The 20,146-nt window shown below is 44.5% G+C and overlaps 1 protein-coding gene across 5 annotated transcripts in view; it reads right to left on the bottom strand.

Annotated features, from left to right (window-relative positions):
- The window catches only part of LOC134807419 (uncharacterized), a 185,194-nt gene that overhangs the window by 72,024 nt on the left and 93,024 nt on the right, over positions 1-20,146 (bottom strand). For 2 of the 5 annotated variants that reach the window (XR_010147858.1, XM_063785284.1), the window contains one exon: positions 17,687-19,783. The exons of 2 other annotated variants lie outside the window; for them this stretch is intronic. Coding sequence is in view for 1 of the 3 variants with exons in the window: in XM_063785284.1 (XP_063641354.1) it covers positions 19,749-19,783 (35 nt within the window). In the remaining 2 variants the exon portion in view is untranslated. Of the gene's footprint in view, positions 1-13,796; positions 13,886-17,686; positions 19,784-20,146 lie in introns of those variants that run through there. One more of the 5 variants, XR_010147860.1, reaches the window with a different exon arrangement.

Raw genomic sequence — 20,146 nt, 5'->3', positions numbered from 1 at the left:
GGGAGGCGGAGGTCGCAGTGAGCCAAGATTGTGCCACTGCACTCCAGCCTGGGCAATAAGAGTGAAAACTCTGCCTCATAAAAAATAAAAATAAAGAGACCTGTAACTTCATATCCCTTATATAAAGCCCAACATAAGAATTTACTTTACTTTAGAGTTTGGTATCAGAAATAAACTAAGGAATTGCTGTTTCCTTCTTTCTATAGTGAGAGAGATGAGACTTCCTGTGTTTCTCTTTTTGACCTCACTACCAGGAAGCTCAGGGCTGAATCAGATGCTTCATCGTAGATATTGTTCATTCCTAGGGCTGGCATACTTACTCCTGTTTTCACTGGACCTAACTTACCATTTCTGTCACACTAATCTTTTTAATTATTATTGAAAGATGCTCTTTGTTGTATGCTGTCTCAAATTCTTTTTTTGGAGAGAGGTGGAGGTGTAAATAAAGACTTTATTCATCCAGGGTGTAAGCATATGCAAGGTCTAGTTGACCTAGTTCCCAAAGCCTTAAGACTTGTAAAATCAAACATACCTAAAGAAAAACAAACACAGATTTCATTTCTTACAATTAGCTTTGGGGTTAGAAATGAAAACAAATCTATCTCCTGGAATAGCTAATTATTCTCCCATGCCCTGACATTCGCGGCTGTTTGTGGGCTGAGACAAGCTCACTTTATTCCTGACACCGCCTCCCTGGGTGGTGTCTGTGTCTGTCCTCGCCGAAGGATGTGAGCCTTCTAAAAGAGAGCAGGGACCCAGCGAAGCAGAACAGAAACCGATTTCAATTAAAAAGTCACTTGTGCATGGGCTGACAGCTCACCCGAGCCGCCTCTGACAGCCTCTGGTAACCCGTCATTTTTCCACTTTGCAAGGACGATTATGTTCCTTCAAATGGCAGCATAATTAACGGGACCTATTACAGCCTCCCACGGCTATGTACGTTCGCTGGCTGTTTCCAGAGCTGGGGTGCGGGCAAGACCTGTCACTGTGTCCTCTAATGAGCCTTTGCAAGAAAAGGCCACTCAGGCTGCCGGTGGGGCATCGCTCCGAGGAGGTGAGCTGTGGGTGGCATTCCCCTGGCACACCAGGCCACCGGGCTGCCCCTGTGCTGCAGCTTCTCAATTCTCAGCCCTGGGGAAGGGATTTGCACCAGCAACTCCATTATACTCTCGGGGCTGCTATTCTTCTATCTGAAAAATGCCACACACACCAAAAAAAAAAAAAAAGAAAAAAGCAGGCAGGACTTAGGAATAGCCCAGAATGTAAACCATTGGTGCTTATGAATTGAAGCAGAATCATGGTTCTCAGGGTGCGGTCCCTGGATCAACAGTATCCCCCGGGAATCGACAGGAATGTGGCTTCTCAACGGGAACCCGGACCCGCTGAGGGAGAAAGGCAGAGGTGGGGCCCGGCGGTCTGTTCCCATCAGCTCCCCTGGGATTCTGAGGCTCACTCAAGCAGGAGGACCACTGGGGGTTAAGGAGGCAAAGAAAGGACTGAGCCTTGATTCGGGTCTCCCGGCTGCCTGCTCTCATTCCTCCTCCCACATGTATTGAGAGGAGAGAGAGAGGGCCTAAGGGTCTGAAGGGAGGGAAATGGAAAGAGAAAACGACTGTCAAAGGACATGGACATGCAGCCGCATTTCAAACCTCCACCGATGGGCTGGGCACCGTGGCTTCTGCCTGGAATCCCAGCACTTTGAGAGGCCGAGGTAGGAGGATCGCTTGAGGCCAGAAGTTCAAGACCAGCCTGGGCAACATGGCCAAACCTTGTTTCTACCAGTAAAGATACAAAAATTAGGTAGGCATGATGGCTTCCGCCTGAAATCCCAGCGCTTTGGGAGGCCAAGGCAGGAAGATCGCTTGAGGCCAGGAGTTTGAGATCAGCCTGGGCAACATAGCAAGACCCCACCTCTACAAAATATAAAACAAAAAACCTCCACCGATGATAAACAGAAGACATAATTAAACAAGAAAATTACTGATTGTACTGAGTGCTACAAAAAAGAAAAGGAAAAAAGAAGGAAGGAAAAAAGAGGGAGAATAAAAAGAAAAGGTCTGGGAAACATCACATTTCATTGAGCAGCAGTTGAGTCTCATCTAGGGTGATTGTGCCCCCTCCCAGCCAGGGGGATATTTCTGGTTGTGTGTGTTGGGGGTGCTGGAGGAGAAATGGATGCTACCAGCATCTGGTGGTTAGAGGCCAGGGATGCTGCTAAACAGCCCACGACACCCAAGACAGCCCCACCACAAAGAATGATGGAGCCTCAAACGTCCCCCGTGTGGAGGCTGAGAAGACCTGCCATGGCGTCATCAAGGAAAGCATCTCCAAGGAGATAACTTTCGAGCCGAGACCTGCACGATAAGAACAGACAGCTATGGGTGGAACTCTGTCCCCAAAGGAGCTACACTGAGTCGTAGCCTCTGCGAATGGAGCCTTATTTGGAAACAAGGTCTTTGCAGACGTGATCGAGGTAAGATGAAGGCATTCAGGTGGGCCCTAATCCCATATGATTGGCGTCTTTATACAAAGAGGACAGAGACGCAGAGGCAGGCGCATACAGAGGACAGATGATGGCAAGATCCACAAGGAGCAGGCCACATGAAGACAGAGGCTGAGATCAGAGGTGTCATCTGCAAGCCAGGGACCACCAAGGGTGGCCAGCAACCCCCAGGAGCTAGAAGGGAGGCCTGGAGCAGACCCTCCCCAGAGCCTCCAGAGGGAAACACGCTTGAGTTCGGACTTCTGGCCTCCAGAACTGTGAAAGAAGAGATTGCTTTTGTTTGGGATACTTGTTGCAGCGGCCGAAGAAACAATACCAAGACCAACTATGCAAAGAAGGGAGAGAGTCTCCCAGCAGAGGGGTCAGCAAGGGAGTCGGGAAAGGTTTGGGGTGGTGGAAGATCAGGAAGCACGCCCCAGTGATCGAGCACACAGTGAAGGGGGCATGGTGGGGGATGAGGCTTGAGGAGCCAAGGGGCCAGGCCTGGCGAAAGTCCCATGCAGGAGCTGCCCTCTTTCCACCAGGAGAAATGAAACATTCTCAACACCAGAGATGGGGAGGCGAGGCCGAGAGAAATGTGTACAAACTGACCTTGTTAAAATCACTTATATCTTCCTTTAGCTTCTCCATATATTTTAGTGCCTTTTCCAAAAGAGGTCGCCTCTCTTTATTCAACCTAGTATAAAAACATTTAGGGGTTGCTACATTTTTGGGGAAGGATCCTGTGTCCCATAAAATTTATTAAATCAATTTGTTTGGGCCGGGCATGGCAGCTCACACCTATAATCCCAGAACCTTGGGAGACTGAAGCAGGTGGATCACCTGAGGTCAGGAGTTCGAGACCAGCCTGGCCAACATGATGAAACCCTGTCTCTACTAAAAATACAAAAATTAGATGGGTGTGGTGGCACGCACCTGTAATCCCAGCTACTCGGGAGGCTGAGACAGGAGAATCACTTGAACCCGGGAGGCGGAGGTTGTAGTGAGCCAAGATCGTGCCACTGCACTCCAGCCTGGGTGACAGAGAAAGACTCCATCTCAAAAATAAATAAATAAATAAATAAATAAATAAATAAATAAATAAGGTTGTTTGCTTTTGTCCTGTGAATCTGTCTTATATCCATTTAATTCTCAGGTCCAGCTGACAACCCTAAGGGGCATCGGTAGAGTTTTGCCCCCGCTGCAGTGGCTTTCTGGAGAGGACTAGAAGGGGATGTTTCTACTTGTTGGGATCTCCTGGGCAAAAAAGAATAATTTGCAAGTTCATTTCAAAATCTTGTTCTGAGAAACTCGGTAAACAAGCTTCATGCTGAGGGTCTTAGTCTAGCACTTGCCAGCTCAGCCAAAGCTGCTTTTTTAGTGAAAAATCATAGCTTTGCCTACATGGGACGCATGTGGGTAAGAAGCCTGATTTCATGGTTGGGTTTTCATGATGGAATACAAGTCCCAGCCCTTGTCTCTCTGCTACTCTGGTAGAAGCAGGAGAGATGGAGAAGTGAGCAAATCCGGGAGAGAAAATGTTCAAGGTTTACTGGTGCAGGGGATGTAGGGGTTTCAGGAGAAGACTGAATCCTTGATGACTCCTGTGAGCATTAGGGGTGGGGATAAACTTGGAAGACAGTCCACACCCCAGTGCCTGGTGTCTGGAGCAATGCAGGAAAGCTCAACATTCAGGAAACTCTGAAGAAAGCCACTAGGACACTCACAGCCCTGACAGTTCATTTACTCCCTGAGGTCTAGGAAACTCAGGCATCCCAGCGGAGCCTGGAACCATTTTCAGGGCTAAGGACAAACCCCCAAAAGAGAACCAGTCCCTTTTGCAATCCAGGGAGGCCACCAAGAGCCTCCACTACCCTGAATTTCACCAGCATCTGACACCAAGCAGAGAGCCAAGCATAGCTGTCAGCCCTGCAGAAGCCATAGATGAAATCCAGCCCTCTGCTACCATCCGTCATCTCTAATATCTGGAGATTAGGAAGCTGAGGGGGGCTGGGTGTGATTTTCACATTGATTCTGCAACAGGATGTGACCCCTGCTGGAGCCAACAACGGTACTAGGGGGCCTTTTAAGAAAAAACGTGAACTTTTCCATTCCCTTCATTGCCCTAAAATCGTATGAACAGGCTCTGGCCCACATTTGAACTTTCCAGAATAAGGAGATTATTGTTTTTCTCTTTTGTTTTTCTTGGTTACCTGCTGCTCGGTCGCTGGGCTGGGCTGTTTTGGAAAATTTGTAGAAGGATTTCTAAGCCCGTTTGTCAGTTCTGATTTGTGATCACAATGTGCTTAGGAGCGAAGGTTCCACGCCAGGTGGTCCTCCTTAGCCCAAGCTGGGCAGATGTCCACAGCCCTGCTGGTGCCGAACAAAACCACAAAGCATCTCCCGCAGACCATCAAGCAGGCAGCCATTTATCCTCTGGGTCAACTGGAATCTGCACAACTTTCACATCCTCGTCATAAAGGACTTGTCTGAGATCACACAGCAAAACAATGTACATCCCTTTCTTAATTCTAGTCTTTTGTGCTAAGGAGAGAGGAATACTCTTTCTCCAAGGAAGACATTGATCCTGTTTTAGATGAGTTTGATAATCATGAGAATAGTTCGAAAATGAAATGAGTTGATTTTGAATAAGTGAGCTCTTCCTTGGTAGAAAGCAAGAGGGGAATAGGTAGTGTGCTCACACTGGCTCATACAGCCATGGGAGGTGACCCGTGCACCTCTTCCCAATGCCATGTAAACTGACATCTCATTGGTAGCTCAAGATCAGTCACACTAAGAGGATTTACAGTACAAGAATTGGCAAATTCTACAAACCAAGGTTCCCTCCACCCAGGAGACCCAGTTATTCAACATCTATCAGCACTCTCCTAAGAATCATTCATTCATCCATCCATCCATTCATGCATCTGTTCATTCCACGAACCCTAAACAAGCAGCTACTGTACACCTGACGCCATGCTGGGTACTGGGTACCAAATAAGTGATGGAGAGTCTGTTTTTAAGAAATGCATTATAGGCCGGCGCGGTGGCTCACGCCTGTAATCCCAACACTTTGGGAGGCCGAGGTGGGTAGATCACAAGATCAGGAGTTCAAGACCAGCCTGGCCAACATAGGGAAACCCCATCTCTACTAAAAATACAAAAAAAATAGCCAGGCATGGTGGCAGGCACCTGTAATCCCAGCTACTCAGGAGGCTGAGGCAGGAGAATCGCTTGAATCCAGGAGATGGAGGTTACCATGAACCGAGATTGCACCATTGCACTGCAGCCCAGGCGACAGTGCAAGACTTTGTCAGAAAGGAAGAAGAGGAGAGGGGAGGGAAGGGAAGGGGAGGGGAGAGGAGAGGAGAGGGAAAGAAGAAAGGAAAAGAGAGAAAGAAAGAAAGAAAAAGAAAGAAGAAAGAAAGAAAGAAAATTCATTATATGAGGCAGAGGTCAGGAGTTCAAAACCAGTCTGGCAGACACGGCCAAACCCCATCTCTACTAAAAATACAAAAATTAGCCAGGCATGGTGTTGTGTGCTTGTAATCCCAGCTACTCAGGAGGCTGAGGCAGGAGAATCACTTGAACCCAGGAGGCAGAGGTTGCAGTGAGCTGAGATCGCGCCACTGCACTCCAGCCTAAGCGACAGAGTGAGACTCCGAGACTCTGTCTCAAAAAAAAAAATAAAAAAAAAAAGTCCAGGTGCGGTGGCTCACACCTGTAATCCCAGCACTTTGGGAGGCCGAGGTGGGTGGATCATGAGGTCAGGAGATCAAGACCATCCTGGCTAACACGGTGAAACCCCATCTCTACTAAAAATACAAAAAATTAGCTGGGCGCGGTGGCGGGTGCCTGTAGTCCCAGCTATTCAGGAGGCTGAGGCAGGAGAATGGCGTGAACCCGGGAGAAGGAGCTTAAAGTGAGCAGAGATCGTGCCACTGCACTCTAGCCTGGGCAACAGAGCAAAACTCTGTCTCAAAAAAAAAAAAAGCATTTTATGGAAATATGGAAAGGGGGATAAATACCTACCTCCTCACCTTCATTATTTTAAAAACAATGAAAAGAAGAAGACTAAAACTAGACAACAACAAAAGGAAGATCTGGGAAGAGTCCCATTTTACTGCCGCAGCTGTAGGAACCCATCTGGCTCAGCAAAAGGACTGTGTTTTTACCCTTCTCATCTTTCTTGTTACAGGAAGAAAAATCTTCTTCAGATAGGACACTGGATGGTGATGGAGGCCAAGTGACTGGGGAGGAGGGGACAGGTGTATGTTATTATTTGAGTGTAATAATATTTAGTAAGAACGACATGCCAGGCACCATCCTCAGTGATCCCTACAACAGCTTATAGGGTCAGTGGAAGAGCGTATCACTGTTCACCAACGTATGCCATCCCCGTCACCCTACTTCCCCTCCTCCATGGAAGAATGATGCCATCCAACCCTGTTGAACTTAGGTGTAACCATGTGACATATTTTGGCCAATGAAATGTGTGCATAAATGATGTGTTTCACTTGAACTTGAAAGCTTAACAAGACAGGATGTGCTTTGTCTCATCATCTTTGCCCTCTGTCAGGAGGCTGGCCATCTTCTAGATTAAAGCTGCTCCATTAGTACTGAAGTGAGGATGAAGGGGAGCAAAACTCCCTGCCTCCCTGCAAAGGACATGGGGTGAGAGTGAAAAATAATCCTTTGTTGCATGAACCAAGATTTTAGGGCCGTTTGTTACTGCAGCATAATGCAGCATAGCCTGACTGACGCAAGGTAGCTAATAACCATTTTCCCACAATATAAGTGAGGAAATTGACACACAGAGAGGCTTAGTTATTTTCTCCAGCTCACATAGCTGGCAAAGGATAGCAATGAAACTTGAACCCAAGAAGGCCGCCGCTGGAATTCGAGCTGTTAACCACTACCCCCATGGACCAGGGAGGAAGGAGTCAGCTGACACTTCGTTCTAATCCTGATTGACATTTTGGGTCTTAGCAAAAAACCTAAGACTCATTGTCTGGAATCTCTTTCCCATTCACTCTTCTTAAAACCTATGTTTATTTTTAAAAGAATGTATTCCATATGTTCCTGACCCTCTTTCATTTAAGTCATCCTAACTACATTTGGACAGAGTTGTCTGATATCCAGGGAAATTCTGGGTTGTAATTTCTTTTTTCTTCAGTAGAGGAGACAATGTGACCCAACCAGGCTCCCAAGGGGAAGGCAGCCTGGGGGCCTGTCACCCACTTCAGCCTAAGAAGAGACAGGATAAGGCAGAATATTTCCAGAAAAATCCTAAGAAAGCCAGGGTGATAGTGGATGGCAGAGGGTCTCGTCGCTATCACAGGGGCATGGGGAAAATCTAAACTAGATGGCAGTTGAATTTTCACCGGATGTGATCTTTATCCCCGATTATCTCTTTAAAAAGCAAACTGGGGAGTGGGATGCTGATGCTTGGAGGAAGGGCATGGAGCCGCAGTTCTCAAATTGGTTGGCTGCAGGATGTGGTGGGCTACACAACGGTCCCTCAGAAGTTGTGTCTACATCCATATCCCTGGAATCTGTGAATGGGATCTTATTTGGAAAAAAGGCATTTACAGATGTAATTAGGGATCCCAGATGAGATTATTCTGGGTTTTTCAGGTGAGCACTAAATCCAATGACGTGTCCTTATAAGAGAAAGGGAGACTTAAGATGGAGAAGAGGAGAGGGCTGTGTGAGGACGGAGGCAGAGACTGGAGTGATGCAGCCACAAGCCAATAAGCCAGCAGCCCCCAGAGCCTGGAAGACCTTCCTCTAGAGCCCTTGGAAGAAGCAGCACCCTGCTGACACCTTGATTTTGGCCCAGTGGTACTGATTTTGGACTTTGGGCCTCCAGGACTGCGAGAGAATAAATCTCTGTTATTTTAAGCCACTAAATTTGTGACAATTGGTTACAGATGCTCTGGGAAACTAATACACAAGGCCTCTTCTTAAAACTTAACTGAGGATTCTCAAAGAGCTTTTACTTTTATATACACTTTATCTGTTGATATTTATTGTATTTGAAATTAAAACAGGATTTTTAAAAAAATTATATATTTTAAAATAATTATGTATCTAGTACATGTTGACATAAATAACACATTTTTTTTTTCAGGACAAATAACTGTGCTTTCCAAAATAAAAGACTGAGGGGAAGGGAGAGTGACATGGTTTTACCTTTTGTACACTTCTCTAATGTCTGGCTTAGCCAAAGATGGCTAGATTCTCACCTCTGCTTCTGCATTCAATCCCTTGTAAGATGTTTTATTTGGTCCAAGTGTGAAAAAAATCCAGCCACCCACTGATAAGTAGCTGGAGGAAGAAGCAGGATTTGAACAATCTTTTCAGATCTGTGCATGCACCATGTAGCCTCTGGAAAACTCCACCGTACACTCGTGAGAGAATGAGAGCCAGAAAGACAATTCCTTTAGTATTAATATAAAAATAGATTTGATCTGGAAGGGGTTCCTTCAGGGGTTCCTTGACCATACTTTGAGAATCAGTGCCAACGAGGAAGGAAGAGAAAGTTTGAAAGAAAAGAAATAAAGACTCTCTGACATGGACCAAAGTAAACCAAGGGAAGAAAACCGCGCTGGTTTTGGCCAAGGTGAAGCCTTTCTCCCGCTCCTGCCGTGGCAGAGCGCTGGCTGGAGGGCCGTGGCTGAGAGCTTCACAAACAAGGACAGGTCTGCTCCTCCAGTGCCAGAGCTCTCAGGCAGCTCCCAGCAGCCCTGCTGGAAAAAGTGCTCACTTCTCATTTTGGCACCAAGGCCATGAGCCGTGCGACTTTCTGCTCACGTGTGGCAGCGCAGCCAGGAGCTGTGGGCCCGGCTGAGACACATCCTGGGTGCTGTCGACGCGGCAGCCCCCAGCTCCCCGATTTCATGAGCTGGCTCCATACAGGGCCTCTGCCTCTGGGCACCCTCAATTCCCTCCTCTAAGGCAGAGAAGCCCTCAAGAAAGCCCGCTAAGGATACGGGTCACACACATCTCACGGGACAGATTCAACCCTTGATAACATAAAAAATATATATAATATAATGATAATATTAAAAAGTAGGTAATATTTTACAAATCTATTTTTACATTAATACTACAGGAATTGTCTTTCTGGCTCTCATTCTCTCACGAGTGTACGGTGGAGTTTCCCAGAGGCTACGTGGTGCATCCACAGTTATCCGAAAAGATTATTCGAACACTGCGTCTTCTTCCAGCTACTTATGAGTGGGTGGCTGCGTCTGCAATTTTTCATACTTTGACAGAAAAAAAAAAAATTCTTACAAGGGATTGAATGTGGAAGCAGAGTTGAGAATCCAGCCATCTTTGGTTAAGCCAGACATTAAAGAAGAATTCCTCCAGGGACCTCCCTGCCTGCGGGGGGTCCACACCGGAGGCCCCAGCCCTGCTGCTGCGTCTCCATCCCTCCCCATTAAACACCACGTGGCCTGTGTGGGCCGGAGTTAACTAGGCAGGGACGCAGAGCCAGCCTCAAAGCACCGTGCTCCGTGACCATCCCATAAACCATCCCCGAGAATCCCAGAACTCACGCCTCACGGAGCCCAGAGCCACTAATGCTGGTGTCATGGCATCCCCCACTCTCCAGAGACCACCCCAAGGGGAGGAGGAGAGGGAGCCAGGCTTCTGACAAACCCCACACCCTGTGATCCCACATCCTAAAAACCCATGGGCCATGGCTTTCTGAATGTGCTTTCTCCAATGATTCCATTTACTCCCCCTCCTTCCCTGCCACTGCCTTGCTCCCCACAGAAGCCTGACTTGTTACTGGACCTCCAGGGGAGCTGGACTCCGCTCGTCTCAAGTCCTGCTTGCCGAGAGTTCTCCTAGTGGAAAAGGGTCCTTGGTTCTTGTTTTGGCATCAAGATAACGAGCTGTGCAACCGTCTGCAGCCAAGAGTTCCCGGCCGGCTGCTGAGACATATCCCCTGGTACTGTCCACATGGCAGCCACAAGTTCCCTCAAAAACGAGACACTGGGACGACTTTGCCCTTTCTCCTCCACAGGATTTGCCTGAGGGCCTGCAGAGAACACATGCGAAAGAGCATTAGGAAAAGTGCAGGTCCCACAGGTAGAGGAAATGCTCGGCTTCCATCTGCGATTCCCAACACTGCGTTTCACTGTGCGTTGTTGTCGGTCATTTTGCTTCTCTGGATAAATTGCCAAGCCATGCTATCTTGGTTTCCTTATCCATAAAGTAAGGGTGATGACAAACCATCCTTTCTCCCTCCACTTGTAAGAATCGAATGAGATCAACGCGTTGAAGTGTTGAGAAAGTCAAGATAGCAGAGAAATGAAAAGCTCCTCCTTCCCTCTGTTCCTTCCAGGAACGTGTATTGAGCCCCCAGCACATAAGTGCCAGCGATACCGAGGTGAGAAAGACCTCGTTGGTGCCACCGTCACTTGCAGAGTTTCAGTCTTGTGCAAATCACATGCAAATCAACATCTCCCCCAAACCCAGTTCTTCCCCTGGGGCCAGTTGGAATTCTGGAAGTCCTGGCTTCCATCCGGCTGTCCGAGCCAACTTCACAGCATCTTCACACTGTCATGCTTTGCTGGAACAACCTGCCCATCAGAGTGGCACCAAAGATATCACACTATCTTGTAGCTCTGTGCCTATGTCACAGCTTCCTTTGTGACATGGGATTCATGTTCCAAAAGCCAGAATCGAGTTGTGACAGGATTAGAACAGGTCTCAATGCTCAATGTCCAGATTCCCAACCTCAGTTCTGGGGATGGGGTCTCTCTGGCAAAGGTTGACACAAGAAAGGGAATTAGGCAAGATGGAAATGGGGGCATTATTTCAGGCTGGCTCACCATTCTACTTGCAAATCCAGGATTATCCAGTTCTTAATCCTCTCTGTGCTAAAACCCTTCTCAGGTGCTGAAACTTCAACAGCAAAAACATTAAAGAAGAGAGGAGAAGGGATCTCTAGTTGTCACGAGTGGTCAGCTTTCCAGATCTCAGGTTGACAGAGTGGGCTTAGATCTGGTAATTCAACATCCCCATAAACCCTCCTCAGCCCCAAACCCACCCCTTTCCATCAGATGAGTATGTGGAAGAATTCAACGCAGGCACTAGTGGAACTGGCCTTGTGGGATCAGAAAATAATTGCAAGGAAATCTGATCTCATGAGGGGGGAAAGCTGACCCTAATGAAAAGTTCTATAGAAAAAGAAAAAAGAAAAGGACCCAGAAAATGCACAGAAGTCAGCCCTACTCATGAATTAGCAATCCTCCACGATGACCCAATAGTTTTTGGAAACAACTACAGTCCTTCCAGGAGCGTCTCCTATGTTCCAGGCACTGTTCTAAATGTCTTATGTGTCTTACCTAATTTAGCCCCAGAGTACAGACTTCCCACTACTGCAATCAACATGGACATGACACAGTGGGACAAGGACCAGGCTAGGGTAGAATTCCCAAAATAAAAAGTTTTGAATCATTGCAGAAAGCAGTCAACACATGGGACCAAAGATACAGACAGTCAATAAAACAGAAGATCCTGAAAGCACAAAGAAAGATTGAGGAAGAAGTTAATAGAAATGAGAAGAATGAGAAAGAAGGTGAAAGTTCCTCAACCTCCCGAGTAGAAAAGACAGATTCCTTTCAAATATGCCTAAAACTGGCTACTTCTGGGGACTCTTAGGCTGCTGTGGCCAAGACTGGAAGTTAATTTTCAAAAACATTAAAGAACTGGTGGTAGCTAAGAAAGTGGCCCACACTGATATTGTTATTAAATGTAATTGCATCAGAAGGATATTCTTACATACTTTACCTCCTAAGTACCATTTTAGCAGACATCAGTGGAAAACACTTTGTTGAGAACTGCAAGTTTGCTTTAATAGAGGTGTTAAAAATGTTTATAAAAAAGAGCTGCAAGGACTAAAAAAAGGAGAAAGAGTTTTTAAAACCCTTCCCATGTTGGAAAAGTATCTATGAAAACCAGAATATTTTAGACAAAAATAAATAATGTAAATTAGGATGGGGCACTTTTGGGTCAGGATGGTTGATTGGACATATACATCTAATGTTCCTTCTCAAAATTTTAGCAAAACTACAAAAAAGGGCAGTTTTTTTTTTTGGTTTTGGTATTTTAAAAGCTTAAACCTTCAAGGGGACATGAAGAAGAAGAAGAGAGAATTGCAAGAAAATTTTGGAAGCTGAGAGATGGATGGATGAGTAGTAACTGACTTAGCAGACTCAAAAAGCCAAATCCTAAACCAGTAGTGTGGAAAGGTGATAACTTAAAGGAAAGTCCACTTCTCATGGGTGACACTAAAAAGCAGGTATTTGCCACTAAATATACTATCATATCACTGAAAACAGAACATACCTTACACATTAAAATCATCCTAAGAAAGGGACAATGAAGAAGCCTAGCTAAGAGAAAACAAAATCAAGTAGCCAACAAGGAAAGCAAAACCATTATAACAATAAATATAAATAGTCCAAATTCAGCTATAAAGAGGCATCAGGTCTCCAAGTAGACTTTTACAAGAGAAATTTGTATAGAAAGGCTAAAAATACGACAAATAATTTTCAAATTCATATAACAAGAAATAGATTAATAATGTAGTTTGAAAAACAAAATATTCATCAGGATATAAATTGATTATTATTACAAAGTTATAGTTAGTAATGGACTAAAGATAAGGCATTCATGAACTATAAACTAACAATAGTATAAAATGAACAGAATAGAAACTAGTATTCTATTAGGGACAAGTTAATAAAGGCAGAGTATATTAAAAGATCTGCAAGTCCATGAGTAAAGGAAATTAACAAAAAGTTGAATACATAGAACTTACAGTTTTGACAAACCTATACCATACAAGCAGGAATTAGGCCCCTGTCTTAGTTCATTCAGGCTACTATCACAAAATACCATAGACTGAGTGGCTTATAAGTAACAGGAATTTCTCTCGCACAGTCCTGGAGGCTGGGGAGTTCAGGATCGAGGTGCTGGCAGATTTGGTGTTTGGTGAGGATCCACTCTCTGGTTAACAATGGCACCTTCTTGCTGTGTCCTTGTGTGGGGGCAGGAAGAAAGCAGCTCTCCTGGGTCTCTTTTATAAGGACACTGATCCCATTCATGAGGGCTTTGCTTTCATGATCTAACCATGTCCCAGAGCTCCCACCCCACCTCCTAATATCACATTGATCATTAGGTTAAGCACTTGAATTTTGGGGAGACACAAATATCCAAACCATAGCAACCTCCTTTGGAGTGCTCATAGTTCTTGCATAAAAATTACCCACAAAACAGGTGCCTGTAATTCCAGCTACTCGGGAGGCTGAGGCAGAAGAATCGGTTGAACCCAGGAGGCGGAGGTTGCAGTGAGCTGAGATCACACCATTGTACTCCAGCCTGGGGAACAAGAGTGAAATTCTGTCTCAAAAAAAAAAAAAAACTTACCCACAAAAACTCAATTTATTTTCACAGAAGCAAAATATATATGTATACCAATATTCAGGGCAACCTTCTCTATAAAAGTAAATACTTGAAAACAAGCTGCATGGTTTCATAATTCATGACACAGCAACACGATGAAATATTACAGGGTCATTAGGGTCATCACGAGGGCCAGGCAGAAATGGGAAAATGTTTGATAGCCCGAGCTAAAACGTACCAGTACATTTTATGTACACATTTATTTTATAATAAGTGAAAGAAAATGTCAAAAAATAAAATTAGCTGTATACTGGATGACCAGATTATTATTGCTTCATTAATGTTATTGTTATATTGTTTTATACCCACACATATATATAAAATATATATATTAAAATTTTGACTTATAAAATAAGTCAAAATAAAACAAAACTCCAAGGAAAAGAAAATAGGACTATTTTACTTCTCTTTTACTTGACATCTTATCTTCTCTCAGTGGTTTTTTTAATATTTTATAAACCCTGGGTAGTTAAGGTTTTGGTACTAAGAGACAATCTGAATTTTTTATCACCTGGACAGGTCAAAACTTGTTGATAATTCCTCCTTTGGGACAGAAATGAAGACATGATTTACTGGATGCCAAACCAAGTGGCCCAAAGATGAGACACCCATTTCCTCCAATCCAGGAACCCAAGTAGCTGGCCTGGTCCCTGCATCCCTCTGTGTGTGTGTGTGTGTGTGTGTGTGTGTGTGTGTGTGTGTATGCATGCATGCATGTGTGTGCATGGACGTGCAGGAAAGGAGATCCATTTCTAAGTATCCACACCTCTGGTTGCCGTCTCTTGTTCATGCCCCACCTAAGCAGGTCATTTGTGGTTTTATATGGCAGACTCTGGAGAGTCTGATGCACGGAAAGAAGGCTCCCTAGAACTTTCGAACTGTGGGAAGAGATTTCCACTTTGCAGTGAAACCTTAATTTAAAAAACATGTTACTTCTGGAAAAGGAGGCTGGTGGATATGTTGACGTTTTCTTACAAAGCTCTGTTCTCCACAGACGGTAAAGAGGTCGAGGGGTAAGAGAAAGAGAAGAAACAAATGTTTGGCGCCCACCGTTTTTTGGAACGATGTTCAAAACCCATTCTACATTCTTGTGAAAAATCTGCAATTCTGACAAATCTTCAACCTTTTTGAAGGTGGACCAGGTTTTTGTAAACAGCCTAAAGTAATTCTGAGCTCAGTGCGGTGAATAAACGTGGTAATTTATCTTGTTAATGATGTCATTATTAAAGCAGGTATAGCTCAGTAAGATTGATTTCCATGTGTAATTTACAGGCTGCCTTGAAAAGGAATTTATAAAATGATATTAATAGCTGGGTCATTGCTAGAATAAGTGTAATACACTCCAAGGTCAGTACTTTGAAGAAAAACACTTGTTTGAGCTAAAAGCTTTCATACATTGTTTTTAAAGTTTGGTTTTATTATTTTACAGGTTCTTTCACTCTTTTAAAAATGGGAAAAAATCGCTATTGGTTTTTCTCTGATTATAAAAGTGTACATGGAAATAATACATTGAAAAAATACAGAAGGGGACAAAGAAGAAAATGTTAACGCAGAATTATGTTTCGGAGACCTTCATGGTTAAAATGTTGATGTGCGCCACTCCAGTTTTTAAAAAATTTACAATCTTTTAATGAGAGGTAGATCTTAGAAGAGATTTTATTTCCAAAGATTTCTTTCTTCTTTATTGTAGCATGTAATGAATGGAGTGAGTAAAGATTTTTCTTCTCAGTAAAAACAAATCTTATTTTTATTTTCAAATATCATTTTTAACTCGTCTTTAAGAAACAATGTCTTTGCCAGGCGCAGTGGCTCACGCCTGTAATCCCAGCACTTTGGGAGGCCAAGGCGGGCAGATCATGAGGTCAGGAGTTTGAGACCAGCCTGGCCAGCATGGTGAAACCCTGTATCTACTAAAAATACAAAAATTAGCCGGGCATGGTGACAGGCGCCTGTAATCCCAGCTACTTGGGAGGCTGAGGCAGGAGAATTGCTTGAACCTGGGAGGCAGAGGTTGCAGTGAGCTGAGATCACACCACTGCACTCCAGCCTGGGTGACAGAGCAAAACTCCATGTCAAAAAGAAAAGAAAAGAAACAATGCCTTTATGCCTCAGTGTGCCAGTAGAATTGTCTGTCTTTGTTTATTCATTATTAGATAATTCATTATCAGATGTTGGAAGGTGATTCTTTGGTATTTATTTTGAAATTATTCATTAAGATGGAAGTACTTTTATAATAGTTTATATGAACACAGATTCTTTTTGATAGACAACTCACACGTAATATTGAACCTTTCTGACAGTATTGGGTATATTTTCCCTTATAATTATTGTTTTTCACCATAATCTTTAAAGAGCAGATGGTATCAGTCCCTTAGGAAGATACGTGTTATCACTTACCTAACCCATCACCTACTGCTGTACATTTTAAGTTGTTTTCCTTTTTGGCACATTCATAGAAACAAAACTTTATCAAACATACAAACTTCATCAAACTCGAGACTACAGCAGCCTCCGCTCGAGTTTCACCATGTTGGCCAGGCTAGTCTCGAACTCCTGGTCTCAAGTGAGTTGCCCTCCTCAGCCTCCCAGAGTGCTGAGATTACAGGTGTGAACCACTGCGCCCAGCCTGAGTAATACATTAATTTCTTTGGGTCATTACTGGTAGTTGAGCCAATAGCCTTGTGCTGGAAATAAACCAAATGTCCATCAACTGGTGACCAGATAAACAAAATATAATGTGTTAGTCCATTCTCGCACTTCTATAAAGAAATACCTGAGACTGGGTAATTTGTAAAGAAAAGGGATTTCATTGGCTCACAGTTCTGCAGACTGAACAGGAAGCTTGGCTGGGGGAGCCTCAGGAAACTTACAATCATAGAGGAAGGTGAGGGGGAAGCAGGCACCTAAATGGCTGGAGCAGCAGGAAGAAGAGCGGGGCTGGGTGCTACACACTTTTAAACAAGCAGATCTTGCAGTAACTCACTATCATAAAAACAGCACCAAAGGGGAAATCTGCCCCCATGATCCAATGACTTCCCACCAGGCCCCACCTCTAATACTGGAAATTACAATTTGATATGAGATTTGGGCAGGGACATAGACCCAAACCATATCATGTGATCTTTTCGTACAATGGAATACTACGCAGCAGTGAAAAGGAACAAACTATTGATACACACAACAATAACATAGGCAAGCCTCAAAAACATGCTAAGGGGAAGAAATCAGACATCTAAGACTACATATTATATGGCTCTACTTATATGGAACTTCTGGAAAAGGCAAAACTATAGATAGAGAAAGCTGGCCATTCAATGGCTCTTTTTTGCCTGGGGTAGGAAGTGGGGATTGACTGCAAAATCACAAAGGAACTTTCTGGGGTAATAAAAATTTTGAAAACTGGATTGCGGTGATGGTTGCACAGTTGTATAAATTTTCTAAAATTCACTTTGTAAAACTACACATTTTCTAAAACTACACTTAAAATGGATGAATTCTGTGGTTTGTCAACTACTCCTCAATAGAGCTATTTAAAATTTTTACAAAGCAAAACAAAAAACTTTGTGAATTATCATACATGCTCAGACAGCTACCTTGGACAATGGTTGAACAGTTTCTTGTGAAGTTGAGTGTATACCTACCATACAACCCAGCAATTCCAGGTCTGGGTATTTATGTAGAGACGTGAAGACTTACAAATCCACACAAAGACCTGTACACAAATGTTGACAGCAATTTTATTCGTAATTGCCTAAAACTGGAGACAACCCAAATGTTCATCAACAGGTGGATGGATAAACAAACTAATTACGGCATGTCCATACAATGGAATAGTACTCAGCAACCCCAAAAAACAAACTATTGACACACACAATCATGTAGTTAAATCTCAGAATAATTATGCTGAGTGAAAGGAGCCAGACGAAAAAAGAGTGCATGAGCCCAGCACGGTGGCTCACACCTATAATCCCAGCACTTTGGGAGGCAGAGGCGGGAGGATTACTTGAGCCCAGGAGTTCGAGACAGTCTAAGTAACACAGTGAGACCCCATCTCTTCAAAAAAAAAAAATTAGCCAGGTATGGTGGCACACACCCATGGTCCCAGCTACTTGGGAGGCTGAGGTGGGAGGTCAACTCCCAGAAGATCAAGGCTGCAGTGAGCCATGATCATGCCACTGCACTCCAGCCTGGGCAACAGAGCAAGACCCTGTCTCAAAAAAAAAGAAAAAAAGAGTGCATGTTTTACACATGTATGATTTCTATGAAGCTCTAGACAGAAAAATCTAATGCACAGATAGAAAGCAAAGCAGTAGGAGGGGTGCGGTGGCTCACACCTGTAATCTCAGCACTTTGGGAGGCCAAGGCGGGTGGATCACCTGAGGTCAGGAGTTCAAGACCCAGCCTGGCCAACAGAGTGAAACCCCATATCTACTAAAAATACAAAATTAGCCAGGTATGGTGGCAGACACCTGTAGTCCCAGCTACTGGGGAGGCTGAGACAGGAGAATTGCTTGAACCCAGGAGGCAGAGGCTACAGTGGGCCAAGATCACACCACTGCACTCCAGCCTGAGCAAGACAGAGCAAGACTCTGTCTCGGGAAAAAAAAAAAAAAAAAAAAAAAAAAAAAAAGCAAGCAAAGCAGTGGCTGTCAAGGCTGGGGATGGGTGGGGAGCTGGCTGGAAATAATACCTACTGATTGGGGAGATTGTGATATTTGGAATCTTGATTGTGGTGGTGGTTAGCTGGGTGTATATACATTTGTCATAACTCATTCAACTGTACACATCAAACCGGTACATTTTATTATGTGTAAGTTACGTTTTAATAAAAAAAGATTAAAATTTTAAAAATAATTAAAGCATGAAATTTCAATTCTGAATCCATAACAAAATCCACCCCTTCCAAATTCTTATTATTTGTTGAGTGCAGAATTGAACAGATGTCCACCTTTCCACAGCGGAGAATTTATTTGGAGATTTTTTAAATGCAATCACAGAACAGGAGCCATCTTCCAGGATTCTATTTTCCCCTGTCCCCTGCTGCTTGTCTAAAACTTTTCCCAGGCAGGCTAAATCCACTGGAGAAATGACCCTCAAAAAGCCCAGTCCCTCGGGTCTTCAGCAAGAAGAAATACTTCTGAAAACGCACACAGTTTGGTTCAAAGTGGCTACTGAGTTTCAGTGTGGAACCTGCTGTTCTTGGAGCGTTCACAATCTCCCTTGTTGAATCCTCAGCGGTTGGGCTCAATAGCTTCACCATCCTTTGAAGATGAAAAAGAATAAGGAGGCTGGGAAAGCCAGGTGAAGCCGCCAAGGTGATCGCTGGGAATCTAAGCCCATGGAAAAGCTGAATTCAGGAGACACGACTTTCCGCCTTCTGTCTGTCGTCCCGGAGTCTGAGAGGCAAGTTAGGGTCTTGATCTTGAGTCTGTGGGTGGTGACATGCAGGAGAAAACCTCAGCAGGAGGTTCGGGGGTGAAAATGGACTTGGCTAGCTGGAAACTGGAACTGCACCCACTGGCCTGGGTTAGGAAGTCACTGAAGACAACAGATTTCTGGCCCCCACCTGGAGTGGGTGTTTCCGTGGGGTGGTGTGTGTTCTGCATGGGACCATTCCACAATAAGGTGGCATTCCATAACTTGGCAGGACAGAGGCCACTTCTCTGGAGCCTCTTGAGCAAAGCCCTGGGGAGACAGGGTTTCAGGTCAGGCCGCAACTGTTCTCCAGCCCAGGAAGAAAATAAGCTAGGAAATGACTTCTTCAGGGCCCCGCCGTCTCCTAGGGTAGCTCCCTCGGGTGCTTGATCAGGAGACCTGGAAGATGGAGGTTTGGGTTTCAAAGCAGCCGCATCCCTGAGTGTAAATCTAAAGCCTTTGCCTCTAAGTCAGGTTATAGCACTCAGATTAATTAGCGAGGGTCTGCCCTGGTATCTTGCAAAATGTACACCCTAAGATATTCATGTTAAAGAAATTCCAGGCCGGGCACAGTGGCTCATGCCTGTAATCCCAGCACTTTGAGAGGCCAAGGCGGGTGAATCACCTGAGGTCAGGAGTTCGAGACCAGCCTGGTCAACATAGTGAAACCCCGTCTCTACTGAAAATACAAAAATTAGCTGGGCATGGTGGTGCACCTGTAATCCCAGCTACTCAGGAGGCTGAGGCAGGAGAATCACTTGA

This window comes from Pan troglodytes, chromosome 10 (assembly GCF_028858775.2).
Source record: "Pan troglodytes isolate AG18354 chromosome 10, NHGRI_mPanTro3-v2.0_pri, whole genome shotgun sequence".
NCBI lineage: Eukaryota > Metazoa > Chordata > Mammalia > Primates > Hominidae > Pan > Pan troglodytes.
Note: the sequence above shows the minus strand (reverse complement) of the source record. Positions and strands in the feature narration are given on the sequence as shown.